The following is a 22,265-nucleotide window of genomic DNA, read 5'->3' on the forward strand; positions in this document are numbered from 1 at the left end:
AGCGTATCCATGCAGGACACACTGTTGTACATGCATTGTCTGTGCGCCTTGTTCACATACGCACCGTTGAGCATCCAGTACACACCCGTCCGGTCCACTTGTCGCTGTTACAGTTCTACCACCACTGCTGTTACTGCTTGGTCCACTGTGGGGGAGAAGCACCGCTATACAGATCGAGCCCTGGCAGAAGCATGTGGCTCCCCACTGGATTGCAGCAGACCAATGGCATTCCTCTTTTCTCAGGGAGGAATCTCATTGGTTCGCTGAGTGGCGGACTAATGAGAATCCTCCCTGGTGGAACTGAATATAATGGCGCTCAGGGGAACCCAGAGCTGCAACGGATGACCTCAGGACAATCAAGAAAGCTTCTGGACTATCCAGAGACTTCTCTCTAAGTACCGTATCTAATTTTAATTACGATTCCCGCTTCAGATATGCTTAAAGGTACATACACACTTTAACTAAATCCTGATACAAGCTGTAGAAATCATTTTGGGCAGCAGTTCTGGGAGGATGCTATACAGACACAGTATTTGCCTCCCAGCAGAGCAGCATGCTTAGCCCTGTGGGGAAGGGAGGAGAAGGGGAGAGGCACAAGTGGCGCCATGCTGTGGTAACGTGCTTTTCCTGCAAGTTCTTGCAGTAGAAAATAGACGGGGACTGTGATCCAAATGGACTAATCCTGTGCTCAGGAAGGATTCCCATTGGTCTTTTGCAAACCAATGGGAACCTAATGCTTCTGATTGGACTCTAGGATCGGTATATCATCATTTTTTCAGTGCAAAGGACCCAAGTGGTGGTGCCAGCAGCGTACAGGACCTGAATGGCCAGTGGCAGGTACCAAGGGATTGCCAAGGGAACAAATCCGTCTGAAAAACTGATGCCTTTGTAACAAACTGATCGGTTTAAAGGATATCCGAGGCGAACAAGATTGTAAGAACAGGCATGTACAGGGAGCAGTCCTCATGCCCACCGCTCATCCCATTCACCTCTGTACCCCTCTGTTCTCTCTTAAAAGCCAGCGGAAGCTGCTCCCAGGTCAGCAGCAGTGCGCAAGCATTAGACCTGGCAGCGCAAGTCATTGATCACACTACCGTGGCCAGGAGCGCTCTGTGCATGCGGACTATAGTCACTGAAGCAGCTTCTGCTTGCATACTGCTGCCGACTCGGCAGACTCAGAAGCGGCTTCTGCTGGCTTTTCGGATAGAACAGAGGGGGACAGAGGTGAACGGGGGGAGCATTTGGCATGAGGACAGCTCCCCCATTCTTACTATGTTATTCGCCTTGGATATTCTTTAAAGTGACACTTAAGTGAAAAAAAAATGTTTGATATAATGAATTGTATGTGTAGTATGGATAATTAATAGAACATTAGTAGCAAAGAAGAGTCTCATATTTTTATTTTCAGTTGTATAGCTTTTTTTTTATAACATTGCATAAATAAGTGAAGTTTCCTAACTCTTCCTGTACTGGAAACAATATGAGACTTATACCTTTGCTACTATTGTTCAATTTCTTAGCTGTACTACGCATACTGTGCAATTCATTTTATTTTCACTATAGATTTCCTTTAAAGTGAACCTAAACGCAATAAAAAAAAAGCCAGTTTAACTTACCTGGGGCTTCTACCAGCCCCCTGCAGCCGCCCTGTGCCCGCGGTGGGACAAACTGATCCTCTGGTCCCCCGCAGCGAGGAAATTTCTTTTTTAACGACTCACCCAGTCGATGGCAACTGCACCTGTGCGGCCCATCGCCGGGAGCATCCTGTGCGTGCGCAGTACATGAAAACTTTGTCGCTGCGGTGGACCAGAGGATCAGTTTGTCCCAGCGCAGGCACAGGGCGGCTGCAGGGGGCCTGTAGAAGCCCCAGGTGTCAGGAACCGGCCCGCGGCACGCCTGCGTATACGGTTCCCGACTGCGGGTTTGACCAGATCAAGCGGGGAGCAGCCTTATTCGAGCTAAAACAAGGCTGGGACCCCTCAGAACACCTCTCACTGCCACCACTAGTGGTTTGCTAGACACTTCCACTCTGCTGTCGAGTCCTTAGCGCGCAATCCGCGTTTTCGTATTCGGGTCAGCTTTGCGCTTAGGCCGAATACGGGAACGCCACGCACCCCCACACACACACACAGTTGCAATCTTACACTGTAGTGAAGCAAAACCACTAACAGTCGTTCCGAACGATACTGTTAGCTACTCTGCTGTCGAGCTACTTGCACTGGCGTTTTCGTACGTTGGGTCAGCTGCGCGCTTTAGGCCAACGTATGACAAACGCCCCCACACACAATGCAATTACAATTTCATATGGTAGTGTTGCTCAAGCATACAATTAGGCATGGATTTATACACAGTTGCACTTCAATCTCTTCTAGGCTATGAGTGTTAGTTTAGTACAGCAGAAGTCAAGCTTATTAAATAATAATTTAAATATTCCAGGGAAAAAAGTGGAACAATGCAGAACAGAATATATACAAAAGATTACAAAACAAAGTAAAAAATTACAAAGATAAAAGTTACAAAAATACACACAAAACAAGTTGCCGAAAATAAAAATGGAATAAACTAAAGTAAACTTTACCATCGCAAATGTCCAACCGTGGAGAGACGCGGATTTACCGATTTCCTTGGGATCATCTCTAGCAATGAGTTACTCTTGAGAGAAGATACCTGTGACTGTTCTGGACCAGCTTAAATAGTCTGAAGTGTCCCCTGGGGCATTTAATGCCCAGCCCCCAGAAACTAATGCCATTTCCCCGTTTGTGACATCACCGAACGCTTGTCATAATCTTCCTGTGATATGCGAACTTCAAAGGGTTCCTGTTTCAGCTTTTTGAAGGTTGCAGATTTCACAGGTAGGATTGTATCCTGAGAACAGCAAGTACCCTGTTTACACTTACAGATTTCAAAGCAATTCCAGTTCCAGAATCTAACATCCACATGTGAAAAGTGTACTTTAGTACACACATGAAAAGACTTCCTTAGTCCAAGTTACAGGTGACAACCCCATTGTTGACAGTATTTCCTAGCTGATCAAAGATAAGGATATAGTTTGCACCTCCACCAATAATTTAATTTCCTCACAACGAAATAGTGTTTAACACACAGGAGGCTCTTCATGGCTAGTCTAGAGTTCTTCACAATGCTTTAACAGCCTTCATCAACAGAAGTGGTAAATGTTTCAGTTGTCAATGACTTCCAAGCTTCCACTCCAGAGAAGCACAGACTAACCAGCAAGCTCATGGTGACCCAGAACTCATTGGAGTGTGTAAGGGACTACAATGGTCCTAAAAGCCCCCTTACTAAGATGTTAAGAAAAACAAAAGTTTGCTTTCCTAAAACAGAAAGAATTTGCGATAATTCAGGTTGGAGTGAGCCTGAGATGTCTCCCAGAGCAACACTGCTGAATATATGCAAATTAACCAACTCCAGAGAAGGTAGACAAAACCCTTCACTTCTGCCATTGTCTAATTAACCAATGTATTTGCTGGAGGCTAACACCCCAGCTCTATTCACTAAAGTCCCTTTAGATGCAAATGTAGTACAGCCAGATGACCATCGCTTCAAAGCAGAATACACATGTGAGATATAGCAGACAGAAAAATGACAGAAATATGTTCCTGTATTCCCTAATATCATCAGCACCTCAATATATCACCACACCAGGTAAGTTGAACTGTTTTTTTTTATTGAGTTTAGGTTTCCTTTAAACAGAAAACGTATCAGTTTTTACAGGATCAGTTTTCATCTGGAAAGGTGTTAACTGGGGCCTGAAAAAAGCAGGAAGTGGTCCCAGTAAAAAAGATCCTTCCAAATTTGTCAGCTGATCAAACTGAAAACATTTTTCTGCTAGAGTTCTGCTACATACTGTACGTACGAGTTTTTTTCCAGAATCTTCTATATACAGTGGCTTGCAAAAGTATTCGGCCCCCTTGGAGTTTTCCACATTTTGTCACATTACTGCCACAAACATGAATCAATTTTATTTTAATGTCACATGAAAGACCAATACAAAGTGGTGTACAAGTGAGAAGTGGAATGAAAATCATATATGATTCCAAACATTTTTTACAAATACATAACTTCAAAGTGGGGTGTGCGTAATTATTCAGCCCCTTTTGGGCTGAGTGCAGTCAGTTGCCCATAGACATTGCCTGATGAGTGCTAATGACTAAATAGAGTGCACCTGTGTGTAATCTAATGTCAGTACAAATACAGCTGCACTGTGATGGCCTCAGAGGTTGCCTAAGAGAATATTGGCAGGAACAACACCATGAAGTCCAAAGAACACACCAGACAGGTCAGGGATAAGGTTATTGAGAAATTTAAAGCAGGCTTAGGCTACAAAAAGATTTCCAAAGCCTTGAACATCCCACAGAGCACTGTTCAAGCGATCATTCAGAAATGGAAGGAGTATGGCACAATTGTAAACCTACCAAGACAAGGCCGTCCACCTAAACTCACAGGCCAAACAAGGAGAGCACTGATCAGAAATGCAATCAAGAGGCCCATGGTGACTCTGGACGAGCTGCAGAGATCTACAGCTCAGATGGGGGAATCTGTCCATAGGACAACTATTAGTCTTGCACTGCACAAAGTTGGCCTTTATGGAAGAGTGGCAAGAAGAAAGCCATTGTTAACAGAAAAGCATAAGAAGTCCTGTTTGCAGTTTGCCACAAGCCATGTGGGGGACACAGCAAACATGTGGAAGAAGGCTCTCTGGTCAGATGAGACCAAAATGGAACTTTTTGGCCAAAATGCAAAACGCTATGTGTGGCGGAAAACTAACATTGCACATCACTCTAAACACACTATCCCCACTGTCAAATATGGTGGTGGCAGCATCATGCTCTGGGGGTGCTTATCTTCAGCAGGGACAGGGAAGCTGGTCAGAGTTGATGGGAAGATGGATGGAGCCAAATACAGGGCAATTTTGGAAGAAAACCTCTTGGAGTCTGCAAAAGACTTGAGACTGGGGTGGAGGTTCACCTTCCAGCAGGACAACGACCCTAAAAATAAAGACAGGGCAACAATAGAATGGTTTAAAACCAAAAATATTCATGTGTTATAATGGCCCAGCCAAAGGTCAGATCTAAATCCAATCGAGAATCTGTGGCAAGATCTGAAAACTGCTGTTCACAAATGCTGTCCATCTAATCTGACTGAGCTGGAGCTGTTTTGCAAAGAAGAATGGGCAAGGATTTCAGTCTCTAGATGTGCAAAGCTGGTAGAGATATATCCTAAAAGACTGGCAGCTGTAATTGCAGCAAAAGGTGGTTCTACAAAGTATTGACTCAGGGGGCCGAATAATTACGCACACACCACTTTGCAGTTATTTATTTGTAAAAAATGTTTGAAATCATGTATGATTTTCGTTCCACTTCTCATGTGTACACCACTTTGTATTGGTCTTTCATGTGGAATTCCAATACAATTGATTCATGTTTGTGGCAGGAATGTGACAAAATGTGGAAATCTTCAAGGGGGCCGAATACTTTTCCAAGCCACTGTAAATGTGTTATTTTAATACTGTAGTGAAGAAAGGTCTACAGCGTTCATCATTTTATGTCTGTGTTAGCAATCACTCAGTATGCAGCTCTCTACAATTCTCTTTTGGGGGTTGCATGGTGGGGGGAGGGAGGGGCGTATATGATCATAATAGCAGGGAAGAGTAAATACCAGTTGCTGAGCCATGTGGAAATGGAATCTACAATAGGAACAGCTGGAAAATGCCGAAACAAATTTTCGATGCACTCTTATTTATTTATTTATTTATTTAAACCGGTGCTATTAATTGCCTTTGAAATCGTTTCTGTGCACAGCCCATTGCATCTAGTGACTTTTTAGAATCTGGTTCCCAGTGACCCCTTGTGTACAAGAGCGGTAGTCAGAATGCCACTGCAGATCGGCTCATGCAACCCACACACTTCCTCCAGGCTCACCCCTGTCAGACGCTGTTTATTTCATGGCATTGTAGTCCTGGGGCATCTGATGACATCACAAGTGAGGCGTATATACAGACAGGCACTGAGAGGTTGCTATAGCAACTTCCTTTTTAGCAGCAAGTGAAAAGAACATTTTATTTTGTTGGCTCTGCATGCCAGCGCTAATATCCTGTGTGCTGACCTATGTTATTGCCAAGTGCAGGCTGCACCCAGCACCAGGCTTCTGTCACAGTGACTTCAGCCTTCCTCCAGGAATAATCCCACACAGTTTCCTCAGTGGTGTGTGCCGAGCCCTCTGCTGTGCTCACTACACACTATGGAAAGCTAATATACACATCTTATTCTCCCTATTATCTGTCACTGCTGAAGAGCAACACTGGGGCAATTTCTGAAATCCATAGCAGAGAATACAGGAGCTGTTGCCCAGGAAAATGTATCATCAGATACAGATCAGCTAAATGATTCATGGGTCATCATTGCCCTGCAATTCATGTCTCCCAGGAAATCATGCAAGGACCAAATTGGCCAATTTACAAATCTATTTGCTGAAGAAGAAGCAGACTCTCTCCATTGTTGTTTTACAGAACTGTAAAGCCAGGCAAGATATTAAAGGACGCCTAAATGGTGGAATATGGAAGGTGCAATCGCTGACTGTACTGTGAAAGCGGTACCACCTGGCCATTGTGCTGATCCACAGCCTCAGATGTGTGTGTATTGTGGTATAGTGCGTCCCTTATATAGTGTCCCCCATATGGTGCCACGCATTAGAGCCACTCATCATAGTGCTTCCCTGTATTGTGCTGCCCATTATAGTGCTCCAAAATTATAGTTTTGCTCATTATAGGGCTCCCCCATGTACTGCTCTCCATGACAGTACTACATATTATAGTGCAGGGGGGTAACTAGAGGGGAGTTGCCCCTGTGATTGCAGGGGGCCCAGAGCTGAGGGGGTCCCCAACTACTAACCTTCCCTTCCTCTGATACAGGGAACTATAATATATGTGGCTACACTTGTTTTATGACCCTTGTGAGATGGGCCCCCAGGCTGTGGAGGGAGGCAAGGGGATGGGTGTGAACATGGGGGGTCCATCAAAGTTTCACTGGGGTGCCCAATGAATTGTAGTTAGGCCACTGTTACAGTGCTCCCCCCATATAGTGCCCATTATTATATTGCTCCTGAATATATTACCACTTATTATAGTTCCCCTCATTATGGGACTTCACTTTCCCCCATATATTGCTGATTATAGTGCAACCCCTATGTATTGCTTCCAGGGTCGGACTAGGACACTAAGGGCCCACCAGTCTGGGCCCCACCCCCAAGTTGGGCTCACATACGCATGTTCTCTAGAAATTTTGCGCAGATGTCAGTGTTATATAAATACATAATTTGGTAGCACATTAGACTATGGTAGGAAATAGATTGTGAGCTCTTCTGAGCACAGTCCATGACAGGGAGATGGCTACATGTGGCACGCCACAGCAAAAAAATGGGTGTGGCCATGCACTGGAACATGGTCATGGTGGGTCATAGGGAGACCACAAAATAAGTAGTGGTGTTATTCACAGCGAGTGGGTCTGACCAGATAAACTTTAGATAAAATAATCAAGTAGTTACATGCCTCATGATAATACGTCAATTAGTCAAATGCAGCTAAATTAAAATATTAAGTAGTCACACACCTCCAGATAAAATAATTAAGTAGCCAGGTGCCTTACAATGAACAAAATAAATAGCCAGGTGCGTTAAAATAAAATAATTTAGTAGCCAAATGGGCCCTGCACACATAAATTAAAGAGACTCTGTAACAAAATTTTCAGCCTTATTTATTCTATCCTATAAGGTTTTATACCTGTTCTAATGTGGTCTGGATTTTACTGCAGCCTTTTCTAGTTGAACTGTCTCTGTAATATATCTAATCTTCATTTCCTTGTCAAGCTTTGTCAACCCAGAGAGGAATGCACTGCCTCTGCTGTGATAGGGAGAAGTTATGCACACCCCCTCCATGCCCCCTGCAGGCTCTGTGTGTGTGCTTTGTGCATCCCTCACAGACAGGTCTCTGCTCTTAATTTCAGCTTGTCTGAGGGGGTGGGAGCTGCCCATGCTGAGAAACCCTGACTGGAGTATACTGTAACATGATATATATATATACACACATACATCACTTCCTGGTTAGCGGCCATGTTTTTTGTTTGTAACACTGCCTAAAAGCAAGTGAAGGGCCTAGAACCTGAGTATTGTTGCCCCCAGTATAGGTAGCTAACTACAGATATCCCCAGTATAGGTAGTTAGCTATAGGTGCTCCCAGTATAGGTAGCAAGTTATTGGTGTCCCATTTATAGGTAGTTAGCTATAGGTGCCCCCTGTATAGATAGCAAGTTATAGATATTCAACTCCACCACCTGGGCCCCCTCCAGATTTTAGCGCCGGGGCAGCAGGCGGGGAACGACTCACCTCGTCCTGGTTCTAGATGCCAGAGCACTGCCGCAGGGCCTCTGCATGTAATCTGTCTTTCATCTACAATGCCGCTGACAGTGAGAGGCATTGGAGACGGAATACACATGACACACAGTTACACAGGTCTCCGGCGCCTGGAACACGGAAGTAGTAAGTAGTTCCCTGCTTGGCTGCTGCCATTTCACTAAATTCTGGAGGGGGGAGTGTGGAAAGAGGTATCCCAGGTGAAGGAGGGGGGAGTTGGGCCCCCTCCCCGCCGCTGTGTGCCCAAGCCCCCCCTTCCTGCACTACCCCCTCCTGCTGCTTAGTGCAGGGCCTGGGAGGGCCCATTTAAAGTAAAAGAGGCTAGGCCTACCGTGGATTCTCCCGTGTTCCCGGCGGCCCAGTCCGAGCCTGATTGCTTCTCATATAGTGCTTCCCCATAAAGTGCTCCCCAATATAGTACTGTTTTAGTACTGTTTATTATAGTTATCCTCATTATAGTACTACCCTTAAGTACTGCTTCTCATTGTAGTATTGCTCATTACAGTGCCCCCTCCCCCCCCCCCCTATAGTGCCCCTCATTATAGTGACTGTCATAATAATGCTTCATTCATATAGAGCTCCACCAAGCTACTGCTACTCATTACAGAACCATTATAGTGCTCACCCTAAATAACACCTGTTATTTTAGTGCAATCATAACAGTGCTTTTCATTACAGTAACAGTACCATTATATTCATTATAGTGTTACTCAATGTAGTGTTTATCGTTATAGTGCCTTCACCATATAATGCATATTATAGTGCTCCCTGTAGAGGCTGCTCATTATTATAGTACTGCTCTTTCCAGTGCTTCCTCCATAAAGTGTCTTTCAGTATATTTATTTATTTTAAGCATTTATATAGCGCCGATATCTTACGCAGCGCTATACAGAATATATATTGTCTTGTCTAACTGTCCCTCAGAGGAGCTCACAATTTAATCCCTGCCATAGTCATATCTCTCTGTATGTATCATATAGTGTAAATATCATAGTCTAGGGCCAATTTTTAGAGGGAAACCTATCTGTATGTTTTTGGGATGTGGGAGGAAACCATAGTACCTGGAGAAAACCCATGCAGACTCAGGGAGAACATACAAACTCTGTGCAGATATTGCCCTGGCTGCAATACGAACCAGGAACCCAGCACTGCAAGACGAGGGAGCCAACCACTGCTGCCCTGAGTATAGTATTACTCATTATATTGCTTTTCGCTATAATACTTACCCCATATATTGTTCCTCATTACAGAGTACCTTCATTTAGTTCTGCCCATTATAGTTCTCCTCTGTATAGTGCGTTGTGCTGTAGTTGACCCTCCCTATAGTAGGTTTCCCATTATAGTGCTCTCCCCATTATGGTGCCTCTATAGTACTCATCTCTATTTTATTCCTCATTATAGTATCGTTAATTATAGTGCTCCCCATATATACTGCCTTTAATAATGGTACTCCTGCCATACAGTGCTCAGCCCACATAGTGCCCATCATTTTACAGCTCCCCTTGATAGTCACTCTATGAGCAGACAATGTTGCCAAGCCAGAACTGAGGTTGTAAGAATCTGCCAGGTTCTTGCAATGTAAAACCATTCGTTACTTTAAGAACCTAGTTTTCTGCAGAAGAATTCTGCGGAACCTGAACTCAGAACATCCTCTTTGCTCTAAAAGATAAGAGCAGGGAGGACTGCTCTAAAAGTTTAAATTAAAAAACAAAACTAAAAATATATAACTTGCTAAAAAAAAATTGTTTCTGTAAAACAATGACATTAATTATAACATTTAATGTATTACTAAGTATTACTATTATTGATTTATAATGCGCCAACATATTCCACGTCGATGTAGTAAGAAATATGAAACAAACATGGGGTACATAATAATACAGACAATGGTGTACACTAATATACAAGATACAAAATTGGTAGCAAAATACAGAATCGATACAAAATACAGAATTGGTAATTACAGTGACAAAAGTAACATGATGAATAAAATGTGTAATGAATTCCAAAACTCAAAAGGGGAGAGAGCCCTGCCCTTGCCAGTTTACAATCTAAAGGATTACTAATAACAGGTAAATTCCAATAATGTCCAGCTAATTCCTATGGCAGGCAATTGGCAACAATATGCAGATGGTACCACTGTTAGGCAAATATCAATAACATGCAGATGATACCAACAACAGGGACATTCAAATGATAAGCACATAATACACATAACAGGCAGCTAGCAATGGCATGCATAATATTAGTTTCATTAATGCTGAATATTAGGAGCCAAGACCACTGGAAATAGGAAGCTGTGTTTGTGTCAAGCAGAAGAGAGGGGTGGCTGTTGGCATAGAGACCACACATCAGGCAGAAAAGTTGCAGGGCAGTGCTGAAAGGCAGCACTAGCCCTCCCATTTTGTTGTTGTTTTTGTAGTTTAGTAGGGCTTTTTAATTTCAATAAAAGGGAAAAGACAAAGAAGAAGAGAAAACTCAAGTTAAAAATCCAGTGCACACAGATCTTAAGCATATTTACCCTGTGGTCTGAAGTCTTACCTTAAAATGCCAATGTAATTGTTTCATGTTTTCCCAGAACATAGTTAACATCAGGCCTGTTTATTAAAGCAGCAAAACAAAAAAAAACAACAACAAGGAAATGTGGTAACCTATGGAAACTATACAAATAACGGTTTATGTTGCTGCTTTTGTTGTTCTTATTTTGCCCTGTAGTATAAAATAATGTGCAGACTTCGGTTGTTTTTGTTTGATGAAATGCATTGTTTTCACCTGCAGCTTATCGGAATTGAAATTAGAAGAGCAAAGCTTACTGAGACTTGCAGAAGGTGTTCAGCATTTTACCTTGCTCAAGACAATACAGTGAGTAAACCGTGCTGCTCCTGCTTCTATAGCGTATGCTTTCCAAAGCAGCTCCCAATCTAAAGCACAGACATACAAGGCATGTCGCCCCGGCTGGGATCAGGACTCAATACTGGTGACATGGCTGGACCAAGGCTGCACAGATGCTATGCTAGTCTGCAGGCCAACGACATGTTGCTATGCGGGGGTGGGGCTCACAGCCAATAAAGCTGGGCGGATCTCTGGCCAGGGGGGCTGGAGGCTGCTGCATGCATGCTGGATTCATGGCAGAGGCGGTCATTATCTCGGCCATGATTCATCTTTCCTGTGTACGGGCCATAATAGCCCTACAACTCTTTAGAGACATTATTGGGGGAAACCAAGTGTCCTACCAGTTTATTACTGAGATGTGGAAAGAAAGACATTTAACAAGGGGAGCACAAAGGAACTCCATGCAAATATTGTGCTAAGTTCAGATATTTACTTCCTTATGATTAGCTACCATATGTTTGAGCTGCTGTTACTGTAAAAGAAAACAAAAGGAGGTTTTGTAATTGCAGCATAACAACACTAGCTGCAGAGTAATTTGTACTCCCTTCCCACCATGCTGGGGTTTATTAATGCGACGAGAGGCTTGTAGATTGTAATGGCTGGCTCATTTCAAGCCTTGCTCTTTGGTTTATTGCTCCTTGTAAGCTTTTGATTGGAGGTATGACCTGCCCTGCAGTCTCTGGCGATTGATGCCACAGGACACAAAGCCTGTATATAAAAGTGGAGAGTGAATGGGGTAGGGGAAGAGGAGGGAAAGCGAGGGTGAAGGGAGGGAACAAGCCTGCCTCTTCCTGTCTGAACATCCAACTTTATCAAAAAGTGTGATTTTTTTTTAAGTGTGTGTGTGTGTGTGTGTGTGTGTGTGTGTGTGTGCGGGGGGGGGGGGGGGGGGGCGTCAAAATGAGGGATCAGACATCACACAGAGGTATGTGGAACCAACATGAGCATACCTCTGTGCTTACCTTAGGTAGCTTTACCACTTCTCAGGTATACTTTAATTCAGACTGTGGAATGTGTATTCACAAACACAAACTGATAGCCATCAGGGCACCAGGGTTGGCAAGTGCCAAGAATTCAACCATGAGCATGCGTGTTCTGCTGGATATGCACATTACTTCTGGAGAAGACAGAAACGAGACTCAGAGCCATGGGTGGGGCTTTGTTTTTTTGGGCAACACAACAGGAAAAGGCAGATAAAATTCCTCATGACAATCTAACCATCACAACTCCTCCATGAGTAGAGTTGGACCAGGACACTGGGGGCTCCCAGTGTTGATTGCAGATACACCTGTCTACTACCACTTAGCGCTCACACCAAATATAATGTTACAAAGTGTCCTCAATGAGGTCCAGTGTCCCAGCAGGTACACACTATAATACCTTATGCAATATAAATAAAAATGAAAACCAGTAAAAACAATAGAAGGCAATCTGAACAAGAATCTCAGGTCTACTACATCTGAATCAAGTCTCTTATATGCTGGTTCACTCCCAAATTCAGGTCAAGCTCCACCTCCAATATGCACTTTCTTATACTTTGTCAGCGCTCAACAGCTTTACCGAGACTTATTTCCACCACCAACACCCATTTGGTGCACGACTCACCAAGTACTCATGACCACCGTTACAATGGTCTATTGTGCCTTTAATGGGCTCCCCTCGCCACTCGGTCAGGTTTTCACTCTCCTATGTTGTCAGTTTCATCTCCAGCATGCCAGTACCTCAGAGCAATAATAACGGTCATAGCGCAAACATGTTTCACTAAAAACAATAATTAATTCAAAGATTGCACTCACATCCTCTGGCTTGGTTTAACAGGCATAGAGTTTTCCTCCCCCCCCCCTCCCCCCACTTTGCTGTTTTCAAACTCTCTGTTCCACCAGCATTCCTATCCTCGCTGTGACGCCGTCCGAAACTCCTCCCGACTAGTTTCATCACCACAAACACATGACTCATCAGGGAGTCTCGCTGATTGCTGATAGTTGTCCATCCTGTCCTTAAACATTCACATTGGTTGGCTTCCATCTGATGTCTGCATTTGTCTTTTATGGGACTTTGGTAAACTGGCATAGCCAATGGCTTCAATTCACTAAGATCATGCTGGAGATAATAAAGCAAGAGAAAACTTACCTCCACACAGTAAGAGAGTTATCTTATCTCTTCATTCCTTACGTTACCTCTTCTGTAGTTAATTTACCTCCTCTGTAGTTAATTTACCTCCTCTGTAGTTCTTTTCACAAGCAGTTAATGAACAGCCTGTCTTTAACTCTGGAGTTATTTTAAGGATTAAAGAGTTAACTTAAAGACAGAAGAGTTAACTTTAGGTTTGCCTGAGGTAAAAGGTTTCCTGAATACTACATGCCTTATCACCATGGTAACAACTCTAGAAGAGTTATTAAAGACAGGAGATAAGCTTAGTGAATTGAGGCCAATATCAGTAATTTCAGCTTCACCATCTGCTGCAAAAAAAGATCTTTTGATATCAAAGTGAAATCTTTTTCCTAATGGAAATCCCAGTCCACCAGGACAGATTATTTTCAGCTAAGCACCTGGGGAGGAATGCATTACTATGGCTACCTGCCTGCCAGTGAATGGGAAACGTTGTTGACACACCAGTTAGAAGTTTGTTTGGTGAAACAAGGTAATTTGGCCTTTTTTCAGCAGACATGACTCTAAAGCCTCGTACCCACGAGGCGATATTAGCGGCATTGTTATCCGACGTCAGGGAACATCGTTTTACATAGTCATGTTAAACGATGTTGCCCCCTGCAGTGATTGCACATCGTTAAGCAGCGGATACGGTGGAACGGATCATTGTTAACAACCCTGACCACTCCACGCAAAGTACCGCAATCGATTACTTTCTGTTCGTGCCTGTCATGTAGTCACATGATGTTATGAACAGGAATAGGCGTTGCTTAACGACTGTCGTCAAGGAGACGTCGCTTGACCTGTTAGGTGGTGAGTATGTAGCTTAACTCTGTTGGTTATCTAGGTCCACATAAAACACATAAACCATGATTTATTACTGATTTACAATTTTTGTTTTTTATTAACTTTTTGTCTCTTCTGGGTTTCCCTAGACTGAAACTGTGTGAGATATCTGACAGTCGCTGCAAATCCCTGGCAAAAGCACTTGGCTGTTGTCAGAACTTGGAAGAAATCACGTAAGTTTATCATGTGATGAGTAAATATGACATAAAGAGGAACTGTAACCTAGGATTTTTTTATTCATTATGTTATTTTTACTACAGTTCCTCTTAAACCATTAGGGCAGGTAACTACAGAAGTTGTATATTACCTTCTTCACAATGGCTGCATGGTTAGGAACGATTACCAGCTCAGAAGAATATAGTGAACCAAATAACATGCCTTTCTTATCAAATTGTGTGACGGGAGAGGTATTCTTTCCTGCTGCAAGGAACAGAGATTTTTACTGCTTACTGTTGGCCAGATGTCAGCTTACTGTGTTTATTCATTCATTTATATTGATATAGCAACAACTCCTTCAATAACTTCTCTAAACACACACGCACACACGCACGCACGCACGCACGCACGCACACACACACACACACACACACACACACACACATTGTAAGGCTAGTTTGATCAGAATCACATAAAGGAAACCTAAAGGGAAGTAAAAAAAATAAAATGAGCTTTCCTGGGGCTTCTACCATCCACTAGTGCCATCCTGTGCCCTCGCCGGTCCTCAACCATCCTCAGTTCTCCCGCCTCCAGCTAGTTTCGTCGCGCAGGATGCTATTGCGGAGGGGAATGTGGAGAAGGATATGCGTGGCCAGGGCTGCGCAGGCGCAGTGGCTCGCGAGTACTGCAAAAACAAATCTAGCTGGTGGCGGGAGAACGGAGGATCGTTGAGGACCGGCGCGGGCACAGGATGGATGCTGGGGGCTGGTAGAAGCCCCCGGTAAGTGGGACTCATTTTTTTTATTTCCCTTTAGGTTTCCGTCAATGGATATGAGAAATTATAATGCCCCTATAATAAAAGTGCTCCATTCTGGTAGGCAGCATGCATCTTGCTGGTATTGAAAGGTCCCCCAGTACAGCTCCCTGAAGTCTCCTCCCACGCCATAACAATGCCACATTGTAACATCCAGAGGTTAAGATGTCACTGCTCTTTCTTAGCTCTGGGTGGTTTTTGTTCTCATTGGTCTCAGGACTGAGACGGGTTTATGAATTTTGTCAGCAAAACTGAAGCAGTTGATGTGTTCCCATGCAAAATGAGCAGATCAGTTAGGGGTGAACTGACCAAGGATAAAAGATACTGCAATTTTTCTTGAAAACAAATATCCTCAATTGAGACATCATTGTTGCTTTTCTTGTTGCCAGAGTTCCAGCTTGCTGTCAGTGTGTTTTGAGTGCAGGCCATGCCAGCAGTGACATCATTTGGTGCTTAAAGCAAACCTGAAGTGAAAATAAACATCTGAGACAATGCATTATATGTGTTGTACAGCTACTTGTATGTGTAGTATGGATAATGAATAGGACATAGCAAAGAAGCACAGAAAAGAGTCTCCTGTTGTTCAGGAAAGTTAAAAAACTTCAGTTGTTATCTTTGCAAAAGAGCTTCTCTGAGCTTTTCCACCCAACTTGGGCCCAATACAGTCCTGTTTTCTGAAGCACTTCAACAGCCAAGACACAGTGAGAGACAGCATTGGATAAGGTTTTACTACAGGAAAGTTCAAAGGGTCATTAGCTCTGCTCTGTTTTATAGCTTAAATTACAGAGTGTGGTTTTTGAACTGCAAATATGACAGAATGCTGCAGTTATAAAATAAACTATATAATTGAAAATAAAAATATGAGACTCTTTTCTTTGTTACTAATGTTCTATTCATTATCCATACTACACATACAAGTCATTATATCATAAGTTTTTTTCACTTCAGGTTTGCTTTAAAGGACACCCGAAGCGGAAATAAACTAATGAAATGAACAATTGTATCTATCTTCCTTCTCCTAAAATTGACTTTTTAAGATATTCCAGTTTTATTTTATGTTTAAATCTACTTTTTAAGTTTTAACTGTTTTATTGTTTTTGCTCAATGACACATTCCTTGAAGTATGCCGGAGCTAAAATCTATGAACAATGCTTACCTGCGGAAAATGTATGCGTGCTCTAACACCAAGTTTTAACCCTAGCAAGTCTGGCTCTGCAAATCTGGCTCAATTGGCTATTCATGAGGCAATGCTAATGCAAATATGCATTTGCTTTCGCACGCCAAACTATGCAGGGTCAAAAAACGAATACTGCAAAGCGGTCGCCCTGCGGGAATTAGTTCATGCCACATTAGCACTATCCAGGAGCGCCACGGGGAGGCTTCCCAATGACCCCATACAACCGGGGGACTGCGGGGTCCCAGGCAGTCTCCCTGCCAGGGAACCACAGCAGCACCCCGGAGGGGGAGGCTGGGTGGCGCAGGCGACCCCCCCAAGCGTGGCCAGCGCCGAGGGGAGGGCGACCGCTTTCCAGTATTCGTTTTTTGACCCTGCATAGTTTGGCGTGCGAAAGCAAATGCATATTTGCATGAGCATTGCCCCATGAATAGCCAATTGAGCCAGATATGCAGAGCCAGACTTGCTAGGGTTAAAACTTGGTGTTAGAGCACGCATACATTTTCCTCAGGTAAGCAAAAAATCTATGAACTATTGAAACTTTTTATCTCTTTCCTGCTCTCAGATGCCCTTTTCTGCTAGGAAAGTGTTTTAGAGTTGGAATTTCTTATCAATGAGGGTCACACTGTACTCACTTCCTGTCTGAGTCAGGACTGAGTCAGCCACTTACATACCTGATATTTAACTCTTTCAGTGTCTATCTCATGATGTCACATGTGACTTCGGGTATCCTTTAAGGCATACATGAAGTGACATGTGATGGTTGTTGGTTCACTAAAAGCTGATAAATCTGCTGAGCGCATAAAGCATAAGGCAAGTTTACCAGTACTTACAAAATGTAAGTTGCCCTTGTGATTGGATAATCGGCATGCAATCTGTAAACAAAATTGCGCTGTGAGCAGTGGAAAAAGGTCCTTATATGGAATTAAAAAAGTGTCCCATCACTTCCTGTCTAATGGAAAGGTTCAATGAGAACAGGAAATGAGGTGAAATCCCTCCAATAAGGACAAAGGAAACAATAAACATGTTTAATAATAGTGCAAGGTCATCTGTGAAGATTGCATTGTTTATATTTAAATTCTCACAAATGAAAATAAATATACATGTATTTATTTCTAGATTGTCATGGAACAGCATTGGGGATGAGGGCTCCTCTGCGCTGGCCTGTGCTTTCAGACAAACGAGAAAACTGAAGAGGGTGGAGTAAGTGTCACATGATGAATACACAGCTGCTGGATGTGTGACATGCTCCTCTATTCTATGCAGATTGGGGGATGCCAAAATCATATCATCGTTTTCCCATATCGAATCTGATGGAGATTGATGCCATGGCTGCCTGATTGTAATGTCAATTGATTTGTGGTTGAAATTGATCAAAATTATCGTTCGCTCCAGACTAAACTAAGTACCCACATGAAGACTGAATTGCTGCAAGCTGCAGATGAACAACATTTCCACGATCTTTACACAAAACAATTTTACTGAAGGTAGATAACAGCAATAGACCGCAGGTAGTTTGCCAAAGATAGGATCGTTAAAGAGAGAAGGATGTAGGGGAAGGTCTATTGACTTTAGCGGAAAGATCATTAAAGATCTGTACACAGGGGACATTGAACAAATTGATCCGATTTGATCCGTGAATGTACGAGCATCATTGTATATTGGTCATCTGTAACCATTGTTTACTGCTTTAAAAATATATATATAGTTAAAAGATAGTTAAATAATGTCGGTTGGATCGATCATTTATCTGGCATTTTGACAGATTAAAATCTTTCCTTGGGTATGGACCTATAGTGAAGAGGCCGGCACCGTCTTGTATAATGCTCAAATCTTCTATTTATTTAGTATTGCCATACATAAACAACGTTTCGGAGCGCAGCTCCTTTATCAAGTTAATGACATCCTGACAATAACGTAACTTTCACAAACACTGGTTCACACGACAGCCGGGGGCCCCAGCCTCTCTCACTTGCTGGGGCCCCCAAACCACCATGCAATACCCAGAGGGAAATGTGGGCGAGCCCTGGCTCTCTCACCTCCAGGGACTTCACCCCCATCACCTACAAACTGAATGCAAACTGCAACACACACAAATGCTTACTACCAGTTCAGGCATTTTCCTACCTCTATCTGGCCAGCAGGCGCCAGTCAGCCAATCAGGTGCACTGTCATACACCCTTTGCCTGCCATACCGATCTAGCAGGATCTGCACAAATTAGCATTCAGGTGGGAGGCTTGGTTGGACGTAATCATTGATTACATCTTTTACAGGGACTGCCGCGTGTAGGCATCTCCCACACAGTCCCCTCCCTAACCACTCACCTGTCAACCGCATCCTGGTAGCTGCAAAAACAGAAATTTAAAATCACAAACACTGGTTCACACGACAGCCGGCCACGTCACCCATCACCATGGCAACCGGTAAACAGCTGACCAGTGTAAACACTGCGCCGCGCTGTTAGTCCGATCACCTATAGCCAAACGAGCGACGGGTAGGGACAGCGGAGAAGCACAGCCTGAGGGAGACGCAGGGACCGACAGTGTACACTGTACCCGTCGGCTCCACACATACTCCATCAGCCGTCGTTACCTGCCCAGAGGCCGAGCACATGCCTGGACATAGTAGCCAGTGGTTATAAGCTATAAGCGACAGGCGGGAGGAGAGATTCCGCCCCTCCCATAACAGTCACGATGCAGGAAAACAGCAGAAGACCTCACCTGTACATAAAAAGGATAAAGATACATTTAAATAAATGGTAAAAGGTCATATTCGTTATTTAGTCCACGAGGTTCCATACAGTCAAGGGTTTTTATCCAATATGCTTCTCTAAGAAGCAGTTGTTTATATCTGTCACCTCCTCTTTTAAGAGGAGGGACACTTTCAATAATTTGACAATGAAACTGACTAACATTGTGACCACACATTTTAAAATGATAAGACACAGCTTGATCTTCCAGCTTTTTACGAATAGCATGTTTATGTGAGGACAGACGCACCTTGAATTTAGTGGTCGTCTGCCCCACATAAACTAGTCCACATGGACATATTAATAAATATACCACAAACTGTGTATCACATGTATAGCAGCCTCTAATTTCAAATTTTTGCCCAGTGTGTGGATGAAAAAAATATCTACCCCTGGCTATGGAATTGCAGTGGACACAGTTGAGGCATGGATAAGTGCCTTTTCTTGAGGACTCTGGTGGTCTCACCAGGGCTCTCATCTCTGCATGACATAAGCGATCTCTCAAAGTTGGTGTTTTTTTTTTTTGTAAGACATAAGAGGTGCATTTTGGAACTCGACCACCGACGGGAAGGACCTGCTTAAAATAGACCAATGTTTTTTGACGATATTGTCAACTGTTTTACTAAAAGTGCTATACTGTGAAACAAATGGTATCTGTGCTTCATTAGTCCTTCTCCTCACCGGCCGAGCACCCCCTGCACCTCCAATGTCTTTTCTGGCTGTATCAATTCAATCTTTTGGATATGACCTAGCCAGAAACTTGTCTGACATCTCCTTAAATCTCAATTGTTTTGTCTCCTCATTATTCACTATACGATTGACCCTTTGAAACGGACTTTTGTCCACGAGATGTGCTTAGAGGGTGGAAACTCTCATATGACAACAGTGCATTGCGATCTGTCGGTTTAACATACAGGTCAGTAAATGACCTGCCTGCTTGAAGACATACCATAGTATCTAAAAAATTGATTTGTGTATCATCGCAGTGCATCGTTAATCGTATGGTCCCACATTGTGAATGAACACACATAATGAGTTCCTCCAGGGTCAAACGTGGCCCCGCCCACACGCAAAAATCATCATCTATGTAACGGAGCCAAAGTTTGGCATACTTTTGAAAAACCTTGTTACTATATATAAAAGTCTCCTCATAGATATGCATGAAGATGTTTGCGTAGGATGGAGCCACGTTCGACCCCATTGCTGTTCCTCGTACCTGTAGAAAAAATTGATCATCAAAGGTAAAGTAGTTGGACATTAAAACAAGTTTAAGTAACTCCATAAGGAACTCAACCTGGGGTGTAGAAAAATCAGAGCAGGTGGTCAGAGTGTGGAGTACTGCCTCTACACCCCCATCATGTGGGATGGAGGTGTAGAGGCTATCCACATCTAATGTCACCAAGAGGCTATCACTCGGTATCTCCTCCATTGATCGGATAGTTTCCAGAAACATATTTGTGTCTCTAAGATACGATTTCTGAGAGACAACATACGGTCTAAGATGAAAATCTAAAAATTTGGCCAGTGGGGATAGTACAGGGTCAATCCCTGATACTATTGGCCTGCCCGGTGGTTTGGATAGGCTCTTATGTATTTTGGGACATAGATATAATGTTGGAGTCCTTGTATGTTGACATACTAGGAACTTGGCCAATTTTTCATCTATGATGTTCTTCTGCACTGCCCTATGGAGAACATCTTCTATTTTCTTTTGGATGCCAGGCAGGGGGTCGCAGGGTAGTCTGGTATAAGTGTTTTCATTCATTAACTGGCGATTGGCCTCAGTTCTATATTCTTCAATGTCCATTACCACCACTGCGCCCCCTTTATCTGCTGGCTTTATAATAATAGATGATTCCTCCATTAGTTCTTTAAGTGCAGATCGGAGATCTTGCGTCAGATTGTGTGTGACTTGGGTATGGACTTTAAAGACCTTAAAGAGAACCTGAACTGAAAATAAAATTTCAAAATAACCATACACAGGTCATACTTACATCCTGTGTAGTCTACTACTCGATCTCTTTCTCCTCTCCCGCGTCCCATTTGTCCACTGTGATCAATGGAATTCTCCGTCCTCCATTTTAAAAATGGCCATTACCCCATAACAGCTTCCTGGTCAGAACACTGTTAAACTGTAACATCGCCCACTTCAGCCATAGAGAAACATGGACATTACCTTGTACATTCAGTTGTAACTGACAGCTGCTAATATATAACTGACAGCAACTGGTACATTTCATTCTGACAAAAATATTGTCAGAACTGGAAGGGATCACTGTGAGAAGAAAATGGTGAGCTTCTGAGAGGAATTGACGGTGAGGATAGTATGTAATATTCATTTGCAGCTACATCATGTGTTTACTTTAAATACTTTTACTCGCTTCAGGTTCCCTTTAAAGTTCTTGCTTGAAAGGGATGATGGTAGATCCACAGACGGCTGAGATAAGTGCACTGCTTTTGACCTCAGTTGGCAGAACTCGCTGTGCTGTAAATACTTGGAATGTTTTGATGTCTCTCTGCTAGCAGAAAATATAGAAACTGAAAGCAGAAGTCCTCTGTTATTATCTCACATTGCCCCCTAGTGGCAAGTTGCCATAAATAATCATTACAGCAGTACTAATTAGCAGCGGGGAAATGTAACAAAATAAGAATTTTAAAAAAAGTACTAAAATAAATTGGCCGGAAGCATTGCAAGCCTCTAAATAAATTTGATGCTAAAGAATTAATATATTATTACTATTTCTCTTTGCAGTCTTGAACAAAACCAGATCATGGATCAGGGTGCAGAAGCAATGGCCCAAGCCCTAAGTATCTGTCTTTACATAAAGGTGGTACGGTAAGTAAAGAAATGTAGAGAATGTAGGACATAAAAATACATGAAGCTTTGAAACAGATGGATGCTAGTTTAGCTTGCAGGTCTGCAGAGACTTGACCATGGTCACATTTAGTCCATTTTAACATTACTTGATGGGAACATTGTGTTAAAGTTTAGTGATTACTATTATTACTGATTTATATATCACTATTCATTTTCCATTTCACCATAAGGTTGAAGTCATTA

At 43.0% G+C, this 22,265-nt stretch overlaps 1 protein-coding gene across 3 annotated transcripts in view; it reads left to right on the plus strand.

The window, feature by feature from the left end:
- The window catches only part of NLRC5 (NLR family CARD domain containing 5), a 336,749-nt gene that overhangs the window by 308,416 nt on the left and 6,068 nt on the right, over window positions 1–22,265 (plus strand). For all 3 annotated transcript variants that reach the window (XM_068259606.1, XM_068259607.1, XM_068259605.1), the window contains 4 exons: window positions 11,203–11,286; window positions 14,400–14,483; window positions 17,574–17,657; window positions 21,957–22,040. In XM_068259606.1, the coding sequence (XP_068115707.1) occupies window positions 11,203–11,286; window positions 14,400–14,483; window positions 17,574–17,657; window positions 21,957–22,040 (336 nt within the window). The remainder of the gene's footprint in view (window positions 1–11,202; window positions 11,287–14,399; window positions 14,484–17,573; window positions 17,658–21,956; window positions 22,041–22,265) is intronic.

Source organism: Hyperolius riggenbachi, chromosome 11 (genome assembly GCF_040937935.1).
Source record: "Hyperolius riggenbachi isolate aHypRig1 chromosome 11, aHypRig1.pri, whole genome shotgun sequence".
Lineage (NCBI taxonomy): Eukaryota > Metazoa > Chordata > Amphibia > Anura > Hyperoliidae > Hyperolius > Hyperolius riggenbachi.